Below are 24,952 nucleotides of genomic sequence, written 5' to 3'. Positions count from 1 at the left end.
AAAACTGAAGGATTGATCTGTCATGGACATGAATTATTCTTTCCAAATCTGCAACCAGAGTCCATGTCTGGCACTCATACAGGCAGGAGTTGGAACGTGTGTTTTATGGAGATATTGCTTGCTGTCCTTCCATACAAGTTTGCCAGGTAAATGAAATGTTTGAATAGTTCCCAGCTTTTGTCTCTGAACAGTTTCATCACCAGCAACAATCGACTTATTTCTAAATATCAGCTTAAATATTACGGATAAATTTACTTTTTAAAAAATATTTCAAATATGATTGTATTTAACTGCAAATGAAAATATTATTCATCATTCCTCACCACAGAACAAGTAAACACCTTACATACACTTGTGCATGTGACCTCCATTCTAGGAGTCACTTTTAATGAATTTTTTTAGCTTGGATTTACACTTGTTATCATTGTTATTGTAAAATTTTATCTTTGAATCTTACAAGTATTGAATACGAGTTTGTGCAACATCGGTTGCTGTATGTGTCAATGCGCAACAGGCATTATTATATCAATGTGGTGAGTGAGTAATTTTGTTGCTATCATCACATTACATCAAAATGATAATGTGAACACGACGTGAGCTTTATTTTAGATAAATAAGAACAACAAAAACCTCCACATGAATGAGGGGAGGGGGTTGAGTGACCGAAAGCTCAGGTTTTGTAACGAGAGTTATCTTTCCTATCAAAACATCTTCATGACGAGATGCAACCGACAAAGTGTATGTGGTTCTGGAATCGCGTTTTTTTTCCAGGATTGTTTTGAGTGATTTGGTGAACACCACTCACGGTAAGAGGACTACGTTCCTTTTCTTTTTTCTGACAATAAATAGGATATCCAGTGCTTCCTTCAAGTTGTATCGTCTATTGAAATATTCTGATCTGCCGGAGTATCCAAGTAAGTCGATGAGGTCGTTGGCAGGGTTCTGTTGTTCAAATCGAGCGCATTCTGCTGGAGCGCAAAAGGACACTATCCTACGTGACTGTGTTCATGCTTGTTGTGACACAATTATATCACGTAGCATAACAATCTAGGTCAGCTCACACGGCATTCTGTCTGTCTCCCTGGGCAAGTGACGAAGGGGATTGAACGTTAATCTTGAACTTGTAAAACGTCCCGTAAGATAGGGGGGCCGGGGAAAGATGAGTGTTCTCACCTAGTTTGGGATGATTTCTGTTTTGTTTTCAGCTTTTTATGGGGAAGGCATGCAGAAGAAACAATGCACTGTTTCAAATGCCCACACTTGTCTTTTAATATTTTTTAATCTGAGGGTCCCGGCTTCGAATCGCGGTACGGCGCCTGGTGGGTAAAGGGTGGAGATTTTTCCGATCTCCCAGGTCAGCATATGTTCCGACCTGCTAGTGCCTGAACCCCCCCTCGTGTGTATACGCAAGCAGAAGATCAAATACGCACGTTAAAGATCCTGTAACCCATGTCAGCGTTCGGTGGGTTATGGAGACACGAAAATACCCAGCACGCATAAAATGCTAGTAATGGTCAAAGTTATGACCGCTGAGCATTAATGGAAGAAGAAGGGAACAAAGCTGAAAATATGAGAGGGGGGGAAAGAGAGAGGATAAGTCTTTGAGACAGAATTTTTGCAAGATTTTTTGTTTTGTTTTGTTGTTGCTTATGTAAAATTTACAAGTTTTGAGGGGACCTGTAGTATGTGCACATCTTACAAGTCAAGGATGAACAGTAATGGTCAATACCTTGACTGGTGGTCATTAACACTAACACTGTAATACTAACAATAATAAGGAGAAGAAAAAGAAATGAATAATATTTGAAAGAAAATGGCATAGTATTTTGTTGAAACTGTAAAATTGTCATGAAACATAATTCACAACATGAACAGCCTTCTGACTGCACATATTTATCCCAATTAAGGGGCAGACCACACACATTGAGGGGCAAATCACTTTGGCCAAGTTATGGTGTGTTTTTTGTTGTGCATTTTGTATGGAGTAATGACTATTAGTAATAAGGAAAAAAAAAAGAAGAATATTTGACAAAAATGGGTTCAGCCATTTGTTGAAACTGCAAAATTGTCATGAAACACTGTTTTAATTTATCGCAAGTAAGGGGAAGGCCACACACATTCTGGAGCAATTCATTTAGGCCATTATGTTTTTGCATTTTGTATTTAACTGTTGCATGGAATATGTACCATTTTGTAACTCAGCTGTGACTTCAACAAAGTTCAAGTGTGTGTGCATGTGCTGCACATGTATGCTAGTGCCTGAGTGTGCATACTTCATTACTTGTGTGGGTTTTTTTTGGCATACTACCAGATCATGTTATATCATGTTGGCAGTGTGCATGTGCTTTGTGTGTGAAACCCCAATACCTCCCACACATTTTGTGTGTTTGTGTGTGTGTGTGTGTGTGTGTGTGTTTTATTGTGTATGAACGTGTGTGTTTATTGTGTCAACTGGTGTGTGTGTGTGTCACTATCAGACTATGTATGTGCATTCAGATTTGGATGTTTTTTCTGTGGATATATTATTGTATGTGAATATATTCATGCATGTATATTTTTTCATGTCATATATTTCTATTATTTCTTATTGTATTATGTTTACGTTTGTAATTATGTAGTCACTAGATAATGTATACATCAGTGTTGTGCGTGTGAATACATAACAAACTGTGTATGTTCGCTTACACTGTATATTACTATTACAAATGTATATATTGAGTTGTGCACAAACAGATGCACATGTGTGCAGATGGCATGCAAACATCCTTAACCCTTTGAGCCCTGACCACCGGTTTATCGGTGGTGGGGAGGGGTGTCATAATGCCTGGCCACCGGTTGAGCGGTGCGTAAATACTGGTGTCGTGTTCTGCTATTGGTTGACTTATATTGAAGAGCCAATCAGAAAAACTGTAATATTCCGACGCCAGCGAACGCAGTACCAACATTGCCACGCCCTCTCACTGTGTTTTGTGCATGTGCTTTGGATAAAAATCGATTTCTACCATGAACTTCGATGAAGCGTGCAGAGTCTCAACCTGACACGCCTCCTTTGATCAACTGATTCTGCATGCTCAGATTCATTTTCAACATCACTATCTGTAGCAAAATCATCCGATTCGAATTCCACCTCACTATCAGAGTAATCATTGTCATACTCTACTTCCGATAAATCATCAAGCATATCAACTACTTGCTGCATTGTGTACAGTTGTTTTCTCGCACGTTTTGTCCCTGATTTCTGTCCTGACGGGCCAGGTTGAGACTCTGCACGCTTCAAGTGTTAACACACCACTCAACCGGTGGCCGGGCATTATGTCATTTTTCTCTGCCACTGGTAAAGCGGTGGTCAGGGCTCAAAGGGTTTAATACCAATTATTTGCAAATTTTGGCTCAGGAGCTCAGGCAGAAGGGTTAAAATTGCTCAGGGACTCAGGGCTCAAAGGGTTAACCTCAGTGGCACTGACATTCCTTTTTCCTCTTCTGTCTGCAATCTTGGTGTAAAACTCAACCAGTCTATTTCCTATCACTGGTATCAGCAGCATGTTGCAGATATATGCAAACTGTGTTACTTTGAAATTCACAAAATTGCATGCATTCATCTCTTGACTATGTAACCAAAACTCTCCACTGTCTTTGTGCTGTCCCACCTGGATTATTGTAATCCCTTCTTGTCAGTTCACCCATCTGCCTCATCCCTGGGCTTCAGAAAGTCCAGAACTGTGCTGCTCGTCTTGTCTTTCATTCCTCTAAATATGATCACGTCTCTCCTCTCCTTCATGCTTCATACTGGCTCCTAGTATAAGAAAGAATTTTTTACAAAGTCGTCTCTCTTTGTTTTAAGTCCACTGAGGCTTCTGGTCCACAGTATCTTTCTGATGTCATTCATCCTTACATACCCTCACGCCAACTCCACTCTACTTCTGACACCCGCATGCTTAGGATCCCCCCTGCTTGAACCAAAATGTATGGCCAATGCAGTTTTTCATACCAAGCCCCCTTTCTTTGGAATCAACTTCCTCAGCCTCTCTGTCTCTGTCACTCATCTTCGCTGTAATCTTTCAAATCCAGTCTGAAGACCCACCTTTTTTTCCCCTCCTGAATAATTCTCAACAGCTCATCCCTTTCCAGTATGAACTAAAATGATTAGTGAGTGAGTGAGTTTTGATAATTTCAGAATTTGTTGGTTGTATTTTTGAAGGTGTACTATTTTGTGTGCTATGACTTGTGTGTGTGCGTGCACATGCACATGTACTTTGTGTGTTGCGGGTGTGTGTGGGTGTGGGGATGGATACTTTTCAGTAGTGTTTGGTATCTTGTGTTCAGTTTTTTCGTTTTTTGATATTATGTATGTGTTCTGTTTGTAAACGCCTAGGGCTTTTTTTTGAAGATTTGGCGTAAACACTAAATGTTCATAATAATGATGATGATAATAATATTGCTGCTACTACTACTGCTAATAATAATAACCTTTTTTAAGTACTATCAAGACAAGCTTTTTGGGGATGTTCACACTAATTAGAGAACCTGGAAAGTTATTTTCTTGGATCTACAAATTAGAAGATGAAAACAATGCCACAAATGCAAAATGACATTACCCATGTCCTGAAAAATTGTTCGTTAGATGTGCGTGGACCAGAGAAATAATAAGCACACTGATTACGATTAGCAGTGAAATCTGGAAAGATTTGTTAGTACATGTGAAAGGTTTTCAGAAATGTTGATGTGAAGATAAGTTTAGAGCTGGCATTTCTACCCTTTTTTTCTTCAAGATTTAACTTGGAAAAAAAGGTAGTTTTTCTGTTGAAAAATGGTAACAGAACATTCATATTACAATCGCAGAAATAAAAGTGTACAATAAGTTAAACATAATAGCTGCAAAAGTATGATCGTTGTTTTATATGCTTATATATATTTATATATATATATATATGACATGACTGAGATAACGTGTACAAACTGTGATAAAGTGTAATGTGACATCATTCTTGGTGATATTTCAGTACAATTCACAATATTTCCATTCTTTGTGTGTGTTTGGATGTTCAAAACAAATATTTCTACATTGGTTGCATTTTGGTGTTGATAATTAAATTCCTTTATTTTATGATTTCTGTTTTCTTCTTTCTCCTTCATGGGCTGCACCTTGAACTACATGTGGAGTGATGGCCTAGAGGTAACACATCCGCCCAGGAAACAAGAGAATCTGAGCACACTGGTTCCAATCATGGCACAGTCGCCACTATTTTCTCCCCCTCCACTCAACCTTTAGTGGTGGTCTTGACGCTAGTCATTCGGATGAGACAATAAACAGAGGTCTTGTGTGCAGCATGCACTTTGCACTTGTAAAAGAAACCATGGCAACAAAAGGGTTGTCCCTTGCAAAATTTTATAGAAAATCCACTTCGATAGAAAAAAACAAATGAAAAAACTGCAGGCAGGAAAAAATACCAAAAAAAAAGAGAAAAAAAAGGGTGGTGCTCTGTAGTGACACACTCTCCCTGGGGAGAGCAGCCCAAATTTCACACAGAGAAATCTGTTGTGTCAAAAAGAGTAATATAAATTTAATACAATACAAATTACAAATACAATACAATACAAGTCCCAGTGATTCACAAGTTCACATTACCTTGCCATTTACTGATTTAGGCAGACATACTCGGTTTCCAAGGAGTCAATAATATGCTGGGCATGTTCAATATGTGCATTATTTAGGCATTTTTTAACACATGATGTTATATATATATATATGTATGATGATTGTCATGCACTGATGCAGTTATAATTTTGTATAGTATAAACATAAGTTTGTGTTGTAGTGTTGGTTGGATATCTGTTCAGGGTTATGCATACATGTAAGTTTTATTTTGTTTTACCCACCCACCACCCCGTGGGGATGCCAGGGGTCTTTCAGTATAACCACAAATAGCATCCCCACCTTCTGGAAATTCTTTGTTAGAAATTTCCTTTTACCTACCATTCTTTGTTTCGGCCTTTTTTCTTTCTTCACTGTTTCTCCTTTTTCTGCCTTCCCAGTCCATTCCCCTTTCTTTTTTTCAAACAAGCCTTGACATTCTCTCTCTTTTCCGCAGTCTATGATTTTACTATCTGTGCTGTTTTGCTCTGGAAATTAGGTAGTGAGATGTAAACACTGGGATGGGCACTAGCTGTCCATTCTGCAGTGTTATTTCTGGTGATTAGGTAGTGAGATGTAAACACTGGGATGGGCACTAGCTGTCCATTCTGTGGTGTTATTTCTGGTGATTAGGTAGTGAGATGTAAACACTGGGATGGGCACTAGCTGTCCATTCTGCAGTGTTATTTCTGGTGATTAGGTAGTGAGATGTAAACACTGGGATGGGCACTAGCTGTCCATTCTGTGCTGTTATTTCTGGTGATTAGGTAGTGAGATGTAAACACTGGGATGGGCACTAGCTGTCCATTCTGTGGTGTTATTTCTGGTGATTAGGTAGTGAGATGCAAACACTGGGATGGGCACTAGCTGTCCATTCTGCGGTGTTATTTCTGGTGATTAGGTAGTGAGATGTAAACACTGGGATGGGCACTAGCTGTCCATTCTGTGGTGTTATTTCTGGTGATTAGGTAGTGAGATGTAAACACTGGGATGGGCACTAGCTGTCCATTCTGTGGTGTTATTTCTGGTGATTAGGTAGTGAGATGTAAACACTGGGATGGGCACTAGCTGTCCATTCTGTGCTGTTATTTCTGGTGATTAGGTAGTGAGATGTAAACACTGGGATGGGCACTAGCTGTCCATTCTGTGCTGTTATTTCTGGTGATTAGGTAGTGAGATGTAAACACTGGGATGGGCACTAGCTGTCCATTCTGCGGTGTTATTTCTGGTGATTAGGTAGTGAGATGTAAACACTGGGATGGGCACTAGCTGTCCATTCTGTGCTGTTATTTCTGGTGATTAGGTAGTGAGATGTAAACACTGGGATGGGCACTAGCTGTCCATTCTGTGGTGTTATTTCTGGTGATTAGGTAGTGAGATGTAAACACTGGGATGGGCACTAGCTGTCCATTCTGCGGTGTTATTTCTGGTGATTAGGTAGTGAGATGTAAACACTGGGATGGGCACTAGCTGTCCATTCTGTGCTGTTATTTCTGGTGATTAGGTAGTGAGATGTAAACACTGGGATGGGCACTAGCTGTCCATTCTGTGGTGTTATTTCTGGTGATTAGGTAGTGAGATGTAAACACTGGGATGGGCACTAGCTGTCCATTCTGCGGTGTTATTTCTGGTGATTAGGTAGTGAGATGTAAACACTGGGATGGGCACTAGCTGTCCATTCTGTGCTGTTATTTCTGGTGATTAGGTAGTGAGATGTAAACACTGGGATGGGCACTAGCTGTCCATTCTGCGGTGTTATTTCTGGTGATTAGGTAGTGAGATGTAAACACTGGGATGGGCACTAGCTGTTCATTCTGTGCTGTTATTTCTGGTGATTAGGTAGTGAGATGTAAACACTGGGATGGGCACTAGCTGTCCATTCTGCGGTGTTATTTCTGGTGATTAGGTAGTGAGATGTAAACACTGGGATGGGCACTAGCTGTCCATTCTGCGGTGTTATTTCTGGTGATTAGGTAGTGAGATGTAAACACTGGGATGGGCACTAGCTGTTCATTCTGTGCTGTTATTTCTGGTGATTAGGTAGTGAGATGTAAACACTGGGATGGGCACTAGCTGTTCATTCTGCAGTGTTATTTCTGGTGATTAGGTAGTGAGATGTAAACACTGGGATGGGCACTAGCTGTCCATTCTGCGGTGTTATTTCTGGTGATTAGGTAGTGAGATGTAAACACTGGGATGGGCACTAGCTGTCCATTCTGCTGCTGTTATTTCTGGTGATTAGGTAGTGAGATGTAAACACTGGGATGGGCACTAGCTGTCCATTCTGCTGTGTTATTTCTGGTGATTAGGTAGTGAGATGTAAACACTGGGATGGGCACTAGCTGTCCATTCTGCGGTGTTATTTCTGGTGATTAGGTAGTGAGATGTAAACACTGGGATGGGCACTAGCTGTCCATTCTGTGCTGTTATTTCTGGTGATTAGGTAGTGAGATGTAAACACTGGGATGGGCACTAGCTGTCCATTCTGTGCTGTTATTTCTGGTGATTAGGTAGTGAGATGTAAACACTGGGATGGGCACTAGCTGTCCATTCTGCAGTGTTATTTCTGGTGATTAGGTAGTGAGATGTAAACACTGGGATGGGCACTAGCTGTCCATTCTGTGCTGTTATTTACCTATAATATGATGTGGCCTTTTTAATGTATTTTTTTGTTTGGCTTTGAATTAGTTTGAAGTATTGGTTTTTTTTCCCCTTTTTTACGATATTTTGTAATCTGGGGATGATGAATTAAGCGGTATGGCTGGTGTCCTCAGTGTTTTGTGGGTTTGTCAATGTTTTTTGTAGATGTGACAGTTTTGTGTTGACACGTTTGACAATTTGTATGGTTTGACAGTCCTGATATGGCCCTGTGCAGTCGGCTGGACTTAAAGCAACAAGAACAAGGACAATTTGTTTTATTTTTTACTTATTTATTTTTTGTTAGTTTTAGCGTTTGTGTTTGGTATATGTTTCAGTCATTTGTTTTTACAAAGTAGTGAATTTATGCATGTTTCATGTGAAAAGTGTTTTAATAAATGAAATTAATTTGTTATTGATTTATTGTTATTGTTATTATTATTATCATTATTGTTATTGTTATTATTATTATTACTAGTACTACAACTTGTACTATAATTATTTGACCCCAACATGTACCCCCATGGGGATGCTGGGGGTCTTTTAGTATAGATAGCATCCCCACCTTCTGGAAGTTCTGTGCTGGAAATTTCCTCTTTTCTATTGCTTTATTTTTGCCTTTATTCTTCCTTCACTGTTGTCTGCTTTTTCTGCCTTCCCAGTCCATTCCCCTTTCTTTTTACAAGCAAGCCTTGACATGTTTTTTCTCTTTTCCACAGTCTGTGATGTACTATCTGTTGTGTTTTGCTCTGGCAACTGGGTAGTGACATTTGTAAACGCTGGGATGGGCACTAGCTTCCCATTCAGCAGGGTTACTTGCCTATATGGCCTTTTTTTGGTATTTTTTGTTTGGCTTTGAAATTGTTTTCTTCCTTTTTTTAAAAAAAACAATTTTTTGTAATCTGGGGATGATAAGTTAAGCGGAAGGGATGACATCCTCAGCATGGCCAAGTCTTATTTGCCCTAAGGATCAAAATGATTAAGATAATGTGTCATAAACTTGGGTTTATGGGTTTGTCTTGGTGTATTTTTTTAGATGACAGTTTTGTGTTGATGTGGTTGAGCAGTTGTATGGTTTGACAGTCCTGATGTGGCCCTGTGCAGTACGCTGGACAAAAAGCAAGAAATAAATCATATTGTTTTTGAATTTGAATGTAATTCACTTCCAGAATCATGGCTCAAACACTTCACTGTACAGTCTTTCATTCGTTTCTTTGTTCAAACCTTTAGTTACGTAAAGCATGCAGTATCCTCGATTCAGAAATATTGAGTCTGTAATCCTTTGTGTCTGAAATGTTCAAAGGCATAACTACATTGTATTTATTTGTTTAACTGTTTATTTATCAAATTTTGTTTTGATTTTGTTTATTTGCAACAGGAATTTCATTCCATCCTTTCCAGCATTCGATCGCCATAGTGGTGATGTGCTGGCCAAGATAGCACCCAGATTGACTTCAGTTCCTTTGAACAAGGTGAGTAGTTTGTTACAACTGTTACATAATTGTATAACTCTTTTCCTGTGTGTGAGTGTGGAGGGGTGGTGGGAAAGGGGTGGGAGGTACAGTGACTCGAGATTGAAAGGAACATGAAGAATCAAGCAGTCAGGTAAAGAAGCATATCGTAAACTGTGGCACACTGCAGCTCCAGCCAGCATACAGGATGCGTCTCCAAGGGAGATCTGTTATACCAAGTGTTTTCCGTCTCACAACATGTGCGTATCTGACTGTTTTCACCCTATAGCTGGCCTATCTTTGGCATTTTGATAACAAATCTACTGCACGCAAGAGCCAGACAAATTAGGGTCAGGTTTTAAGAAAAAAAAGGGGGCTTGGGGGGGGGAAGAGTTTGGGAGTGGGGGGGTGGGGGGAAGGAACGGAAAGGGGAAGAATACAAGTAACCTCACTCCTTCATCAGATTCTTGTTTCAGTCTGTTTAAACCTAAGTATGTATCTGTGTAAATTGTTGATTATAAACTGTAGACATCAGTACATTGAAGGTGACCTTTTGGGAAAAGTTGTCCTCCCAGTTTTAACTAATCTTTCTCTCTCTCTCTCTCTCTCTCTCTCTCTCTCTCTCTCTCTCTCTCTCTCTCTCTCTCTGTCTCTGTTTCTCATAACTATTATCATAATTATTTCCACTATGAGACTTTGCTTCATTTGTTCCTGGTTTCTGTTTTCTCTTTGCACCAATGCGCTGTTCCACAGATATAGTTGCAGTATCAGAAACATCGTCAGAATGATCCATGTGGGCACTGCCTGCCTGTCTCTTCACTGTTTTTCACATGCGCAGCAAGCATGCAATGATAATTTATCATTACTGGCCCGTCACTGTTTTGAATGCTGACGAGTGCCGGTGTCTGTCTTGGGTGGTCACCTGGTGAAACAGGGTGGGTGGACACTTGATGGTGGCTGCTTCCCTTTGTGGCTGGGCCAGCTGTCTCCCTGTGTTGCTTCACTCACTGTGTAGTCTTGATCATAAAGGTCAAAATAACACATGGGCATCAGACTGTATAGTCTTATATAGGTAAAAATGATATATGGGCATCAGTGTGTAGTTTTGATCATGAAACTAAAAGAGTGTGTAGTCATGATCATAAAGGTGAAAATGATACATGGGCATCATATTCATGATATTGGTCTTGATTATAAAAATAATACTTTGGCATCAGACTGTGTAGTCTTACAAAGGTAAAAATGATATATTGGCATCAGACTGTGTAGTCTTACAAAGGTAAAAATGATATATTGGCATCAGACTGTGTAGTCTTACAAAGGTAAAAATGATATATTGGCATCAGACTGTGTAGTCTTACAAAGGTAAAAATGATATATTGGCATCAGACTGTGTAGTCTTACAAAGGTAAAAATGATATATTGGCATCAGACTGTGTAGTCTTACAAAGGTAAAAATGATATATTGGCATCAGACTGTGTAGTCTTACAAAGGTAAAAATGATATATTGGCATCAGACTGTGTAGTCTTACAAAGGTAAAAATGATATATTGGCATCAGACTGTGTAGTCTTGATTATAAAGTTGTTCAGGACAACCAAGGAGTTAAAAATACCAGAAACTTTTTGAAATGTTTTAAGCAGAGAGCTGTTGATTGTAGATGGCAGGAGTGCTATGACCACATGCAAAAAATTGATTTTTCTTCTGGAAAAAAAAAGATAAGAAACTTAAACTAACAAGTGACCCATATAATTCAATTAATATGAATAAGTATATCAAACAAGCTCAAACAAAAAATAGATGCGATTTGTCAAATATTACAGTGCATTGGAAATGATATGGAACTGATGATATTGATACTCAAAATTTCTTACGCAATTTGTGTAACTCAGCGACCCAGGATGAAGCTCACATTTTTTTCTGGAATGCTCAGCTCTTCATGGTTTGGAAAAAGAACTGATGTTCTGGGTCTTCCCCACAAGAATCAAGTGAACTTTGCAACTTTTATTGGTGAATTACCAAATTTTAAAATATTTAGCAATAATTCTGTCTGAATCCTGAGATGCTATATGATTTGACAATTGTATTCTACAGACTGAACAATTGTAACCATCTTCTTGTAGACATTTCGCTGTAACATTGGTGTGTTTTTATTTTTCCATCCCTTCTGAAGGGGCTATGGCCAATCTGAATAAATGGTCTGTTTCTCTCTGTCTGTTGGTCGGTTGGTCTGACGATCTTTCTCTTAACCCTTTCACCGCCAGTCAGTTTAGTGTACAAAATTCCCTTGTGGTATAAACACAGAAAAGACAGTGGCTAAGAATAGCTGGGGATTCCCCCTGCGATGTATAGAAAATTTGGCCTGTCCTACCACCGAACATTAAGAGCAGTAGGTTCATGGATAACAGACCAATGAATGGTCACCTTTCAGTGACATGGGTCCTCTACCACGCCTGTGCATAAATGCGAGCTTGGTGGTGTAAGGGTTAATCTGAGTCTGTCTTAGTCCCACAGCCACTGTGTGCAGTGTCTTAATATATCTCTGCTTCTGTCTTTTTATGTGTTTTTAAGGTTAATGGCCCAGGTGACTTCTTCTCATATTCCAATGCTTACAGTTTCATTACCCTCTTCGTTGTCACCTTCTCCGTTCCTCTACCCCATAACCCCCCAAAACACACAAAAAGCCAACAATATAACCACCACCAACCAAACAAACAAAACAAATGATATCAGTCCTCAAACTTGGAAAGAACAGTCTTGTATTTCATTGTTAAGTCACACGGTCAAAACCGAATTACAGACAAGTACTTGAATGAACTTTTTTTTTTTTTTTTTTTTTTTTTTTTTGCAACATGAAAAACAGTTGAAACCTTTCGTTGCAGGCATATTCTTATCTTATTTTGCTTTTTAAAATGTTTATATAATTGTAGTGATTTGTGTATACGTTAAGAGGAGGAGGATGTAAAGGTGTGTTGTCCATTATTTTGCCTTTGTGTGTATATATCTCTCACTCAAGCTGGGAGTGTGTGAGTTCAAAGTTGCAGAAGTTCAGTCTGTGCTTTAGCCCAGCTTGTGTTTGAGTTTCAGCATGTCTTTCACACGTGTGTGTGTGTGTGTGTTGTAGTGGTAGTAGTAGTAGTAGTATTCAATTTTATTTTCCCAGTATGACTGTATTATTGATATAATACAGAAAAAAGGATGCTGTGTGTGTGTGTGTGTTGTGGTTGAGTGGTGTGAAAGAAAAGCATGAAGGACTGCCTAAGTACCACAGTAGAGGGCTGAGGGAAAATGAGAAAGAGAACACTACTCGAGAGGGGAAGGGGAAGCCACTGGAGATTTTTATGCTGGCAGTTTAATTGTTGTCGCAGCTGAGAATTGTATATTGTTGTGCTTCAGCACTCACAGATTACATTATATATAATTTTGTGTTGACATGCACAGGTTTGCCCCTGCTGGCAGCAATGGAAGGACATGGAAGAGACCAGACTGTGTGTGAAGCTGCCTCTTTGGCGTAAGTTTGAAGTTGTTGTTTTTTCAGACTTGTACAAGTGACACAGAGCCTCTTTGTTCACCTGCTGAAGTTGTGAACAGGGAAGGTAGTTTGTTTCATTGAGGAAGTGAAAGATATCCTTATGCTTTTGAAAACAAACTTAATCGGTGAATGTGTCTTTCTTTCTTTCTTCTTTCTTTCTTTCTGTCATTTCATTCCTTTTGTTTCTTTCTTTCCTTCTTTTCTTGATGTTGTACACATTTTGCACATGTATTATGATTATGTGTTGATGTTGTTTGTTGTTTTTTGTATGCTACATCAGTACATGCGTGCATTTTTAATGCATATAATGTGGATTTAAAAATTGAGCCTTTGGGTGCTCATTGTGATGTGTATTAGTGAGGGTGAGAGAGAGAGAATTGGCAGCGTTTCATTTAGATGAAGAAACCAAACTCACCCATGTTCAAACACACACACACACACACACACACAATCATGTGACTATATATACGTTATATGAGTCTACTGCAACATGACAAAAAAATCAAAGAAATATCTTTGGATGACCGAGTCATTACTTGGATGTGATTCTCTAAAACTGTGAAAGTCTCTCATGATGAGCATCTCACCCAAGACTTAGGAACCTTTATGTGGGAGGGGGGAGGATGTGGGGTTGGTGCATGGTTGGGGGGGGGGGGTAGGGGGGAGGTATGGGGGAGGTGTAGTGCTACATTGGAAAAACATCTGTGAGGAGTCCTGCTGATGGTGTGATTGAAGTGCATGTATATGTGAATGCAAGGTTTGTGTATGTGTATGTGCTGTATCATATCAATTTTCACATAACTTTATCTGATTGTCATTGAATGGGCACAGTGAGTTGTTGTGGTCTGAACATAAACACCATTGAAACTGAAAGTCAAGGTCAGTGGAAAAGGTCACAACTTTGGTGATCAAAGTATGCCCTGTTGCAAAGGGATGCTCTACTTTGGAGCTGCTTTTTTCTGTTACATATTGGTTGTGTTGAATTTTGTGGGTATTGCTATTGTCAGTTACAGTGACATGTCTTGAAGGCCATGTCGGTCTTATTTTTTTCTGCCAGCTCTCTTTCTGTCTGATCAGTTACAATGACATGTCTTGAAGGCCATGTCGGTCATGGTTTGTTTCTACCATTGTCAGTTACAATCACATGTCTTGAAGGCCATGTCGGTCATGGTTTGTTTCTACCATTGTCAGTTACAATCACATGTCTTGAAGGCCATGTCGGTCATGGTTTGTTTCTACCATTGTCAGTTACAATCACATGTCTTGAAGGCCATGTCGGTCATGGTTTGTTTCTACCATTGTCAGTTAAATCACATGTCTTGAAGGCCATGTCGGTCATGGTTTGTTTCTACCATTGTCAGTTAAATCATATGTCTTGAAGGCCATGTCGGTCATGGTTTGTTTCTACCATTGTCAGTTAAATCACATGTTTTGAAGGCCATGTCGGTCATGGTTTGTTTCTACCATTGTCAGTTAAATCACATGTCTTGAAGGCCATGTTGGTCATGGTTTGTTTCTACCATTGTCAGTTACAATCACATGTCTTGAAGGCCATGTTGGTCATGGTTTGTTTCTACCATTGTCAGTTAAATCACATGTCTTGAAGGCCATGTTGGTCATGGTTTGTTTCTACCATTGTCAGTTACAATGACATGTCTTGAAGGCCATGTCGGTCATGGTTTGTTTCTACCATTGTCAGTTAAATCACATGTCTTGAAGGCCATGTCGGTCATGGTTTGTTTCTACCATTGTCAGTTACAATCACATGTCTTGAAGGCCATGTCGGTCATGGTTTGTTTCTACCATTGTCAGTTACAATCACATGTCTTGAAGGCCATGTTGGTCATGGTTTGTTTCTACCATTGTCAGTTAAATCACATGTCTTGAAGGCCATGTTGGTCATGGTTTGTTTCTACCATTGTCAGTTACATCACATGTCTTGAAGGCCATGTCGGTCATGGTTTGTTTCTACCATTGTCAGTTACAATCACATGTCTTGAAGGCCATGTTGGTCATGGTTTGTTTCTACCATTGTCAGTTACAATGACATGTCTTGAAGGCCATGTCGGTCATGGTTTGTTTCTACCATTGTCAGTTAAATCACATGTCTTGAAGGCCATGTCGGTCATGGTTTGTTTCTACCATTGTCAGTTAAATCACATGTCTTGAAGGCCATGTTGGTCATGGTTTGTTTCTACCATTGTCAGTTACAATCACATGTCTTGAAGGCCATGTCGGTCATGGTTTGTTTCTACCATTGTCAGTTACAATGACATGTCTTGAAGGCCATGTCGGTCATGGTTTGTTTCTACCATTGTCAGTTAAATCACATGTCTTGAAGGCCATGTCGGTCATGGTTTGTTTCTACCATTGTCAGTTAAATCACATGTCTTGAAGGCCATGTCGGTCATGGTTTGTTTCTACCATTGTCAGTTACAATCACATGTCTTGAAGGCCATGTTGGTCATGGTTTGTTTCTACCATTGTCAGTTACAATCACATGTCTTGAAGGCCATGTCGGTCATGGTTTGTTTCTACCATTGTCAGTTACAATCACATGTCTTGAAGGCCATGTCGGTCATGGTTTGTTTCTACCATTGTCAGTTACAATGACATGTCTTGAAGGCCATGTCGGTCATGGTTTGTTTCTACCATTGTCAGTTAAATCACATGTCTTGAAGGCCATGTCGGTCATGGTTTGTTTCTACCATTGTCAGTTACAATCACATGTCTTGAAGGCCATGTCGGTCATGGTTTGTTTCTACCATTGTCAGTTACAATCACATGTCTTGAAGGCCATGTCGGTCATGGTTTGTTTCTACCATTGTCAGTTAAATCACATGTCTTGAAGGCCATGTTGGTCATGGTTTGTTTCTACCATTGTCAGTTAAATCACTTGTCTTGAAGGCCATGTTGGTCATGGTTTGTTTCTACCATTGTCAGTTACAATCACATGTCTTGAAGGCCATGTCGGTCATGGTTTGTTTCTACCATTGTCAGTTACAGTCACATGTCTTGAAGGCCATGTCGGTCATGGTTTGTTTCTACCATTGTCAGTTACAATGACATGTCTTGAAGGCCATGTCGGTCATGGTTTGTTTCTACCATTGTCAGTTACAATCACATGTCTTGAAGGCCATGTCGGTCATGGTTTGTTTCTACCATTGTCAGTTAAATCACATGTCTTGAAGGCCATGTTGGTCATGGTTTGTTTCTACCATTGTCAGTTAAATCACATGTCTTGAAGGCCATGTCGGTCATGGTTTGTTTCTACCATTGTCAGTTACAATGACATGTCTTGAAGGCCATGTTGGTCATGGTTTGTTTCTACCATTGTCAGTTAAATCACATGTCTTGAAGGCCATGTCGGTCATGGTTTTTTTCTACCATTGTCAGGTACAGTCACATGTCTTGAAGGCCATGTCGGTCATGGTTTTTTTCTACCATTGTCAGTTACAATCACATGTCTTGAAGGCCATGTCGGTCATGGTTTGTTTCTACCATTGTCAGTTAAATCACATGTCTTGAAGGCCATGTCGGTCATGGTTTGTTTCTACCATTGTCAGTTACAATCACATGTCTTGAAGGCCATGTTGGTCATGGTTTGCTTCTACCATTGTCAGTTACAATCACATGTCTTGAAGGCCATGTCGGTCATGGTTTGTTTCTACCATTGTCAGTTACAATCACATGTCTTGAAGGCCATGTCGGTCATGGTTTGTTTCTACCATTGTCAGTTAAATCACATGTCTTGAAGGCCATGTCGGTCATGGTTTTTTTCTACCATTGTCAGGTACAGTCACATGTCTTGAAGGCCATGTCGGTCATGGTTTTTTTCTACCATTGTCAGTTAAATCACATGTCTTGAAGGCCATGTCGGTCATGGTTTGTTTCTACCATTGTCAGTTACAATCAATGAATCACATGTCTTGAAGGCCATGTCGGTCATGGTTTTTTTCTACCAGCTCTCTTTCTCTCTCTCTCTCTCTCTCTCTCTCTCTCTCTCTCTCTCTCTCTTTTTGTTTTTTGTCCTGGTTGTCAATTTAAAGAATAGTATTGTATTGTATTACTCTTTGTCACAACAGATTTATCTGTTTTGGGTTGCTCTCCCCAGGGTGAGTGCATTGCAACAGTGCATGCCACCCTTTTTTTTCTTTTTTCTTTTCTTTTTCCTGCCTGCAACAGTGCAAGTGTATTTGTTTTCCTGTCAGAATGGAGATTTCTACAGAATTTTGACAGGGAGAACTCTTTTGTTGCCATGGGTTCTTTTGTGTGTGCTAAGTGTGTGCTAAATATAGGACCTCAGTTTCTCATCTCATCCGAACGATTAGCATCCAGACCACCACTCGAGGTCTAGTGGAGAGGGAGAAAATACTGGTGAATGTGGGATTCAGTCCCGTACTGTTGCTTCCTTTGCTGACATGTTACCACATGGCCAGCACTCCACTCCTATGATGAGAAGCTGTCTCGACACTACTGTGCCAGGAACCCTGCTTACACTCACTCCACTCCAATGGACTGTTGATGTTGTTCTCATGACTTGACAGGACAGGACTGGTGTATGATGAGAAGCTGTCTCGACACTACTGTGCCTGGAACCCTGCCTACACAGAGCGACCTGAACGAATTAAGGAATGCTACGCCCGCATTCAGCAACTGGGGCTGCTGGAACGTTGTGTAAACATTCCAGTAAGTCACACCATGGAAGCTGTACCAGAGTACATTGCTAGTTTACTTATATATATGGATACACTGGTGTACAGGCTGATGACTGTTGAGGGGGTGGTGGTAATTTTTTTAATTACTTTAACCATACAAACAATCATATTAACTTAAAGCCTTGTCACTGCACCACAAAACAGCAACATGCTCTTACTTGCAGACACTTCATTCATAACTTGCATACATGGAAGTAGCTTTTTTCTAGCATGATCAGTATGCAAGCATGTGTTCCATTGTGCATTAACATTTTCAGTGGAAACTTCTTTCCTAATTTTTTTTCTTTCCTTTTATTTTCCTCAAGAAGGAGAATGGTACTGGTGAATGTTCACTACTACTTTTCCTTACAGCCTGTGATCCAACAGTCCATACCCTTCTCCCTCAAACCCTCCAACTTCCCCCTAGCCCCCTTCCTAAATAATTTCCTTTCAGGATTGATGTGCATGACCATACCTTCCAGGTGCGTCCAGCCACTAATGAAGAAATCGAGTTGTGCCATACCAGGAAACACATGGACCTTTTAAAAGAGACTCAGTACATGACCATCGAACAACTCGGCACACTGTCTCGCTCCTACGACTTTGTGTACTTCCATAAGGTAAGTCATCATACTTCAGTAACTACTTACATGTTATTGGCAGTGTGTGTTGTGTGTTACCTAGTTGTGCGTTACCTACCTATCTTGAACTAAGAGAAAAAATGAAGACGTGTGACTTTGTACAGGGTAGGGCTGGGATGATCTAGATGGAAGTAATAAACAACTACTACTACTTAAGATGGGAGTAATAAACAACTACTACTACTTAAGCAGGGAGGAAACAAAAACAGGATTTGAATAAAGAAGACATTTATTGAACATTGTTATTTTGGATACAGCTTAATTAGTTTCTCATGAAGATTGCTCTTGTTACAGTCATTTGGTTGTAGGTTCAAACCTTGTCCTTGGTTTGGTTGTAGGTTCAAACCTTGTCCTTGGTTTGGTTGTAGGTTCAAACCTCGTCCTTGGCCTTGTACAGTTTTGTCTCAGTCCACTTGTGGGGAAAATGATGCAGTGAAAGAAGAGATAGGCTTCATCATTACCTGAGTTAAAAGACCACCACCACCAGCACCACCACCAACAACAACAAAGAAGAGAAGTCCCTTTTCATGCTGACACAGATACTTTGGGAAGAAAACCAGTGCCTAGTTTGAGGAATCAGTTCAGTTTTGTGTTTTTAATTTCCACAAATCTGCAAACTCCTGGTGGTACTTCCTGCTTTTAGAACACTTTCAATGATTTAAAAACAAAACTCATTCAATTGTATGCCATGACAGAAGTGAACAGATACAGAAGCATTAATGCTTTTTTACACATGCATCAAATACTCATTTGCACACACTGACAAACTTATGATAAACATATTACACATGTACACTTACATGTGTAAACTTGACTAAGTTTGCCTACAGACAGTGCAAGAACCTAAACAGCTATGCAAGCACATGCATATATATAGTATGTGCCTGTCCATGTATGTGCATCACACACACACACACACACACACACACACACACACACACACACACACACACCTATTACATAAGGTATGAGAAGGTACAACAATAAAAGATGACTGCTGAGAGTGTAAAACTTGCAAATGGAGAAAGTTTTTTTTTCTTCTTTAATCTGTTGTAAAATAAGACTGAATTTGATATGCGAGTCTTCTTTTACAGCCCACTTTTAATTAAAAAAAATAATTGTTGGAGACTTTCTCCATTAATGAGAAGATAATTGTTGTTTTGTTATACTGATTTTTTTGACAGACAGTGGAGGAAAATGCACGGCTTGCCCTGGGTGGTGCTATTGATTTGGTGGATCATGTGGTCTCTGGAAAGGTAATGATACATTATCATCTTCCTTTTTGTTTCTTCAGGTCTTGTGATTAGTTCAAACATCTAGGGGATCTAAGGCACTCTTTTACCATAGTTCTAAGGAGTGCCAGACTACCTTCAGAGGGTTACACAAAATGGTGTAATGTTGCACACTTTGGTACATACAAAGATAGGCCTTCTAGACCTAATCATCTAGGTTTCTGGGCTAGGAAACGGTGACGGGAAAGAAGTTTCCCTGTAGCAAGCAGTCCTAGCATCAGTTTGAAGATCCCTCATTATGTTTTCACTCTGTTCATGTCTTCATTTTAGGAATTTGATCAACTTGCAGTGCGTCTTTTCCATTTTCAAAGCATTAGGGATGCATAATGAATTTATTGTGCATTAACAGAAGCTCTGTGAATGGAAGAACTATGTTTTGTGAAATGTATTAGCAAAGTTGAATGAAAAGAATGTTTCATGAATGTGTGTTTTTGCAGGAGCTTTGTGTGTACCTCATGCAAACCCTGGTGTGGCAATGTTGAAATACACAGGCTGTATCATCATTACTTGACCAGTGTGTGTCTTCCTCTGTGAACACTTCTGTCTCTCAAACTGCAAGGCTGAATTTCATTCGGCCAGATTTATTGTTCTCAATATAACTGATGGATATATGTAATATTAATTCCTAGAAAAATGACTGATCATTTTGACCTTGACATGGTCAGGGAAATGTCTTGGACTTCCTCCTGAAAAGTAAAGTTATTATATGTGGAATTTTTTTACTGTTAGTTTGGAAAAAAAAGTTTTTTTGTTTGTTTTTTTGAAAGAAGTAAACTTTATGTGGTGTTTGCTGAGTTAATAACAAGGTTGTGTGCTGAGTTAATAACAAGGTTGTGTGCTGAGTTAATAACAAGGTTGTGTGCTGAGTTGATAACAAGGTTGTGTGCTGAGTTGATAACAAGGTTGTGTGCTGAGTTAATAACAAGGTTGTGTGCTGAGTTGATAACAAGGGCATCGTTTTATTATGTTTCAGCTTCAGAATGGAATGGCTGTTGTAAGGTAGGTTAGTCTGTGTAATGCTATGCTGGGATCCATGTGGGAAAAAAACTTTATGATAATACACAACATTTATTGTAAATTATTGTGTCATGATCCTTCCTAGGACGTGTTAAAAGCAAGATAAAGGGAAAGTATTTGGTTCAGTTTAGTACAACCCGGGGCTGTATTCAAGACAAAATCATTTTGCCTGAAGGCAAGTTACCCTTGACGGGGCAGGGACCTGCGGTTAGTTTGCCTTGAAGGCCAGGTTATCTTCGTATTCAAGACACACAAAGCACACTCGGGCAGCTAACCTGTGGTCTATAAATAAATATCCGGGGGATTCCCTTCTACACATGCTCTTTTACTTCGCACCGTGTCACAGTGTGACAACAACAAGAAAAAGCTTCAGTGGCGAAGCATCGATTAGATTCAGCAGCATGTCAGATCTAGGGGCCACTTTCACATTCTGACACATTGTCTTGCCTGCTTTACAGCGAATTGCAAAAATGAACTAAATTAAGGGAGTGTTCAGATTAAAATATTTCTCTGGAATAACAAATTTTGATGGTCTGCAAACTTTGGGCATTCCAAATCTATCATCTGCAAATGCACTAACTTCACAGCTAAATAAGTAGTTCATATGGAATATGATGTCTGCCAGTCTCAAAACCTCAGTTTTGACTGCCAAGCGAACAAAGGATGAAATCAAACTATTAGAGGCTGTATTCAAGACACGGTCACTCCACAAAACGCCTGTTTTCCCTTGAAATAACGACCGCAATAAAAGGATTCGCCTCATTTACCTCTGCTTCGTGGGCTGTCACCCTTGGCAGATAGTAAGGGTAGTTGCCTTTGGGTTTGTAGAACCGCAGGAAGGTTTTTGTGTTCCTGAATACTGGATATTGCTAATCTTCGGGCAGTTTACCTCGCCTCAGGCAGATTACCTGCAGGCACACATTTAACTGCAGGCATGATGGTCTGGTGAATACGGCTCCAGATGTGTCACAGAGGAGGGATCTTTTCGGGAAGTCAGTGATTGATTCCAAAACCATTGAGACAGCATTTGATGTTTGGATCACAAAAGTTGTAGATTCAATCACAGTTGTTTGTGCACATCAATGTCAAAATCAAAGTATCCGTTCTGTTCACTGTTGAGGAATCTTGTCCAAAGATTTTATAATGCATCCCACTGGAGTCTCTGGACATGGTCACAGTGTGTTGCCTGCTGTCTGTTGCACACAAGGGATGCAGCTTACATGACTTTGATCTTTCACAAACTCCTGGAGATGTTGACAATTTTTATGTATTGAGATATATCCTTGAAGCTTCCATGCAAGCAGGATGCATGTTTTTAAACTACAGATCAGTCAGTTACACCTTGTTAAAAAAAAGTTTTTTAAAAGAAGAAAGAAATATGTCTGAAGTAAATTTTGCAATGAAAAAAAAAAGAGTTTTAGATTACTAGTTTGTTGTGTGCTTTTTCTCTTCAGTTGTTTCTCAGTTTGGGTTGCTGTTTGATGGAGAGTCCAGTTTGGAGTACATTTGATTTCAAATGAAAAAAGAATCGAAGTGTGTTTCAATAACATTTCTGCTATCAGTTATTCAAATCTGTTCTTATTAATACTTATCATGGCTGCAGAGGACTCTGGAGAGCCAAGTCTTCAGTTTCACCCTTCTTGATTAGCCGGGCTATGAATTGTTGACATATTACAGCTGGTGGAACACACAGCAGAAAAAGAGGATTTACTGCAGGCAGTTGGCCATAACAGTCTGTTGAACCATGAAATGTTATGATAACAAATGCTACACTTGCCTTGGTTGACCAGACGGAAAGCGGAAAGTTACAGTGAGAAAGCATGAATGCGTTTGTATATACTTATATGTGTGTGTACATAATGTGTGTGTGTGTGCGCAGATTTATGTAAACATGTGAAGGTCTGTTTCACCAGTATCAGTCAGAAATGGATTTAGAAAAGATAGAATGAAAGATAAAAACATGAGCATGGATATTATGTTATGTTGCTTTAAGAACAGCAGCATAATCAGACCTGACAACTTGGGTCTGTGTGAAGCATTCACTACCTCTTGAGAACAAAGACATCGGTGAACCAACAACCCCTCCCCCTCCCCTGAAAACTTTTGTCGATTAAAATTATGATAAATTGTGTTAAGATTATATTATATGATTTTACCTGAAAACTCTTGTCGATTGAAATTATGATAGATTGTTTTCATTTTTTGTTGTGCAAAATGACTATGGATAGAAGGACAGTGTATAGATGGCTTGACTCGGTTCTTTGTCACACATGATTATTTGCCCCACAACATGGTGAAATGATGGCCGAGCCTAGTGGTAACGCATCCCTAGGAAGCAAGAGAATCTGGGTGTATGGGATCGAATCCCACTAGCGTCAGTACTTTCTCCCCCTCCTCTAGACCTTGAGTGGTGGACTGGATACCAGTCATTTGGATGACACAATAAACCAAGGTTTTGTGTGTAGCATGCACTTAGCGCATGTATAAGAACATGCAGCAACAAAAAAGTGGAAAAAAATCTACTTTGATAGAAAAACAAATACACTCATAGGCAGAAAAAAACAACTGACGCTCTCAATATAGCGATGTGCTCTTCCTGGGTCGAGCAGCCCAAATTTCACACATAGTAATCTGTTGTGACAAAGATTGATATAATTCAGGACAGTACAATACAGTACAGTACAGTACAATACTATACAATACAGCCATTGAATTGCTGTCTGTGATTGTCCACAGGCCCCCTGGTCACCACGCCATGTCCCAGCAGTTCTGTGGTTACTGCTACTTCAACAACATCGCTGTGGCCGCCAGGACTGCACTGAAAAAACATGGTCTGAAAAGGTGAGTGGCCTGCCTCTCTTCTTCTTTACCAGGGTCGGCTCTCAAGGCCTTCAGCATGTTAGGTGTGTGCAGTCTGTCTTCTTTACCAGGGTCGGCTCTCAAGGCCTTCAGCATGTTAGGTGTGTGCAGTCTGTCTTCTTTACCAGGGTCGGCTCTCAAGGCCTTACCAGCATGTTAGGTGTGTGCAGTCTGTCTTCTTTACCAGGGTCGGCTCTCAAGGCCTTCAGCATGTTAGGTGTGTGCAGTCTGTCTTCTTTACCAGGGTCGGCTCTCAAGGCCTTACCAGCATGTTAGGTGTGTGCAGTCTGTCTTCTTCACCAGGGTCGGCTCTCAAGGCCTTACCAGCATGTTAGGTGTGTGCAGTCTGTCTTCTTCACCAGGGTCGGCTCTCAAGGCCTTACCAGCGTGTTAGGTGTGTGCAGTCTGTCTTCTTCACCAGGGTAGGCTCTCAAGGCCTTACCAGCGTGTTAGGTGTGTGCAGTCTGTCTTCTTTACCAGGGTAGGCTCTCAAGGCCTTACCAGCATGTTAGGTGTGTGCAGTCTGTCTTCTTCACCAGGGTAGGCTCTCAAGGCCTTACCAGCATGTTAGGTGTGTGCAGTCTGTCTTCTTCACCAGGGTAGGCTCTCAAGGCCTTCAGCATGTTAGGTGTGTGCAGTCTGTCTTCTTCACCAGGGTAGGCTCTCAAGGCCTTACCAGCGTGTTAGGTGTGTGCAGTCTGTCTTCTTCACCAGGGTCGGCTCTCAAGGCCTTCAGCATGTTAGGTGTGTGCAGTCTGTCTTCTTCACCAGGGTAGGCTCTCAAGGCGTTAAGTGTGTTAGGTCTGTGCAGTCTGTCTTCATGATGGTAGGCTGTCATGACCTGACCAGTGTGTTAGGTCTGTGCAGTCTGTCTTCATGATGGTAGGCTGTCACGGCCTGACCAGTGTGTTAGGTCTGTGCAGTCTGTCTTCATGATGGTGGGCTGTCATGGCCTGACCAGTGTGTTAGGTCTGTGCAGTCTGTCTTCATGATGGTAGGCTGTCACGGCCTGACCAGTGTGTTAGGTCTGTGCAGTCTGTCTTCATGATGGTGGGCTGTCATGGCCTGACCCCTCCCGAAACCTGGAGGGGGTCAGGCTGGTGTTCTTTTGACCCCTCTTCCGGGAGGGTCACTACCTTGTCGTGGTCGGGAGGCTTAGTGGCCAGTGATCGAGCGAGCTATGTCGGCGGGGGC

The 24,952-nt window shown here is 40.4% G+C and overlaps 1 protein-coding gene across 1 annotated transcript in view; it reads left to right on the top strand.

Moving 5' to 3' along the window:
* The first annotated feature begins 710 nt into the window (after window positions 1-710).
* The window catches only part of LOC143284950 (polyamine deacetylase HDAC10-like), a 49,001-nt gene continuing 24,759 nt past the window's right edge, over window positions 711-24,952 (top strand). The window contains exons 1-8 of the mRNA XM_076592112.1: window positions 711-806; window positions 9,648-9,741; window positions 13,162-13,231; window positions 17,800-17,941; window positions 18,432-18,569; window positions 19,775-19,846; window positions 20,856-20,881; window positions 23,636-23,740. Coding sequence (XP_076448227.1) covers window positions 13,182-13,231; window positions 17,800-17,941; window positions 18,432-18,569; window positions 19,775-19,846; window positions 20,856-20,881; window positions 23,636-23,740 — 533 coding nt within the window. The 5' untranslated portion in view covers window positions 711-806; window positions 9,648-9,741; window positions 13,162-13,181. The remainder of the gene's footprint in view (window positions 807-9,647; window positions 9,742-13,161; window positions 13,232-17,799; window positions 17,942-18,431; window positions 18,570-19,774; window positions 19,847-20,855; window positions 20,882-23,635; window positions 23,741-24,952) is intronic.

The sequence above is a fragment of the Babylonia areolata genome, chromosome 8 (assembly GCF_041734735.1).
Source record: "Babylonia areolata isolate BAREFJ2019XMU chromosome 8, ASM4173473v1, whole genome shotgun sequence".
Lineage (NCBI taxonomy): Eukaryota > Metazoa > Mollusca > Gastropoda > Neogastropoda > Buccinidae > Babylonia > Babylonia areolata.
This window is presented reverse-complemented; position numbering and strand designations above follow the sequence as displayed.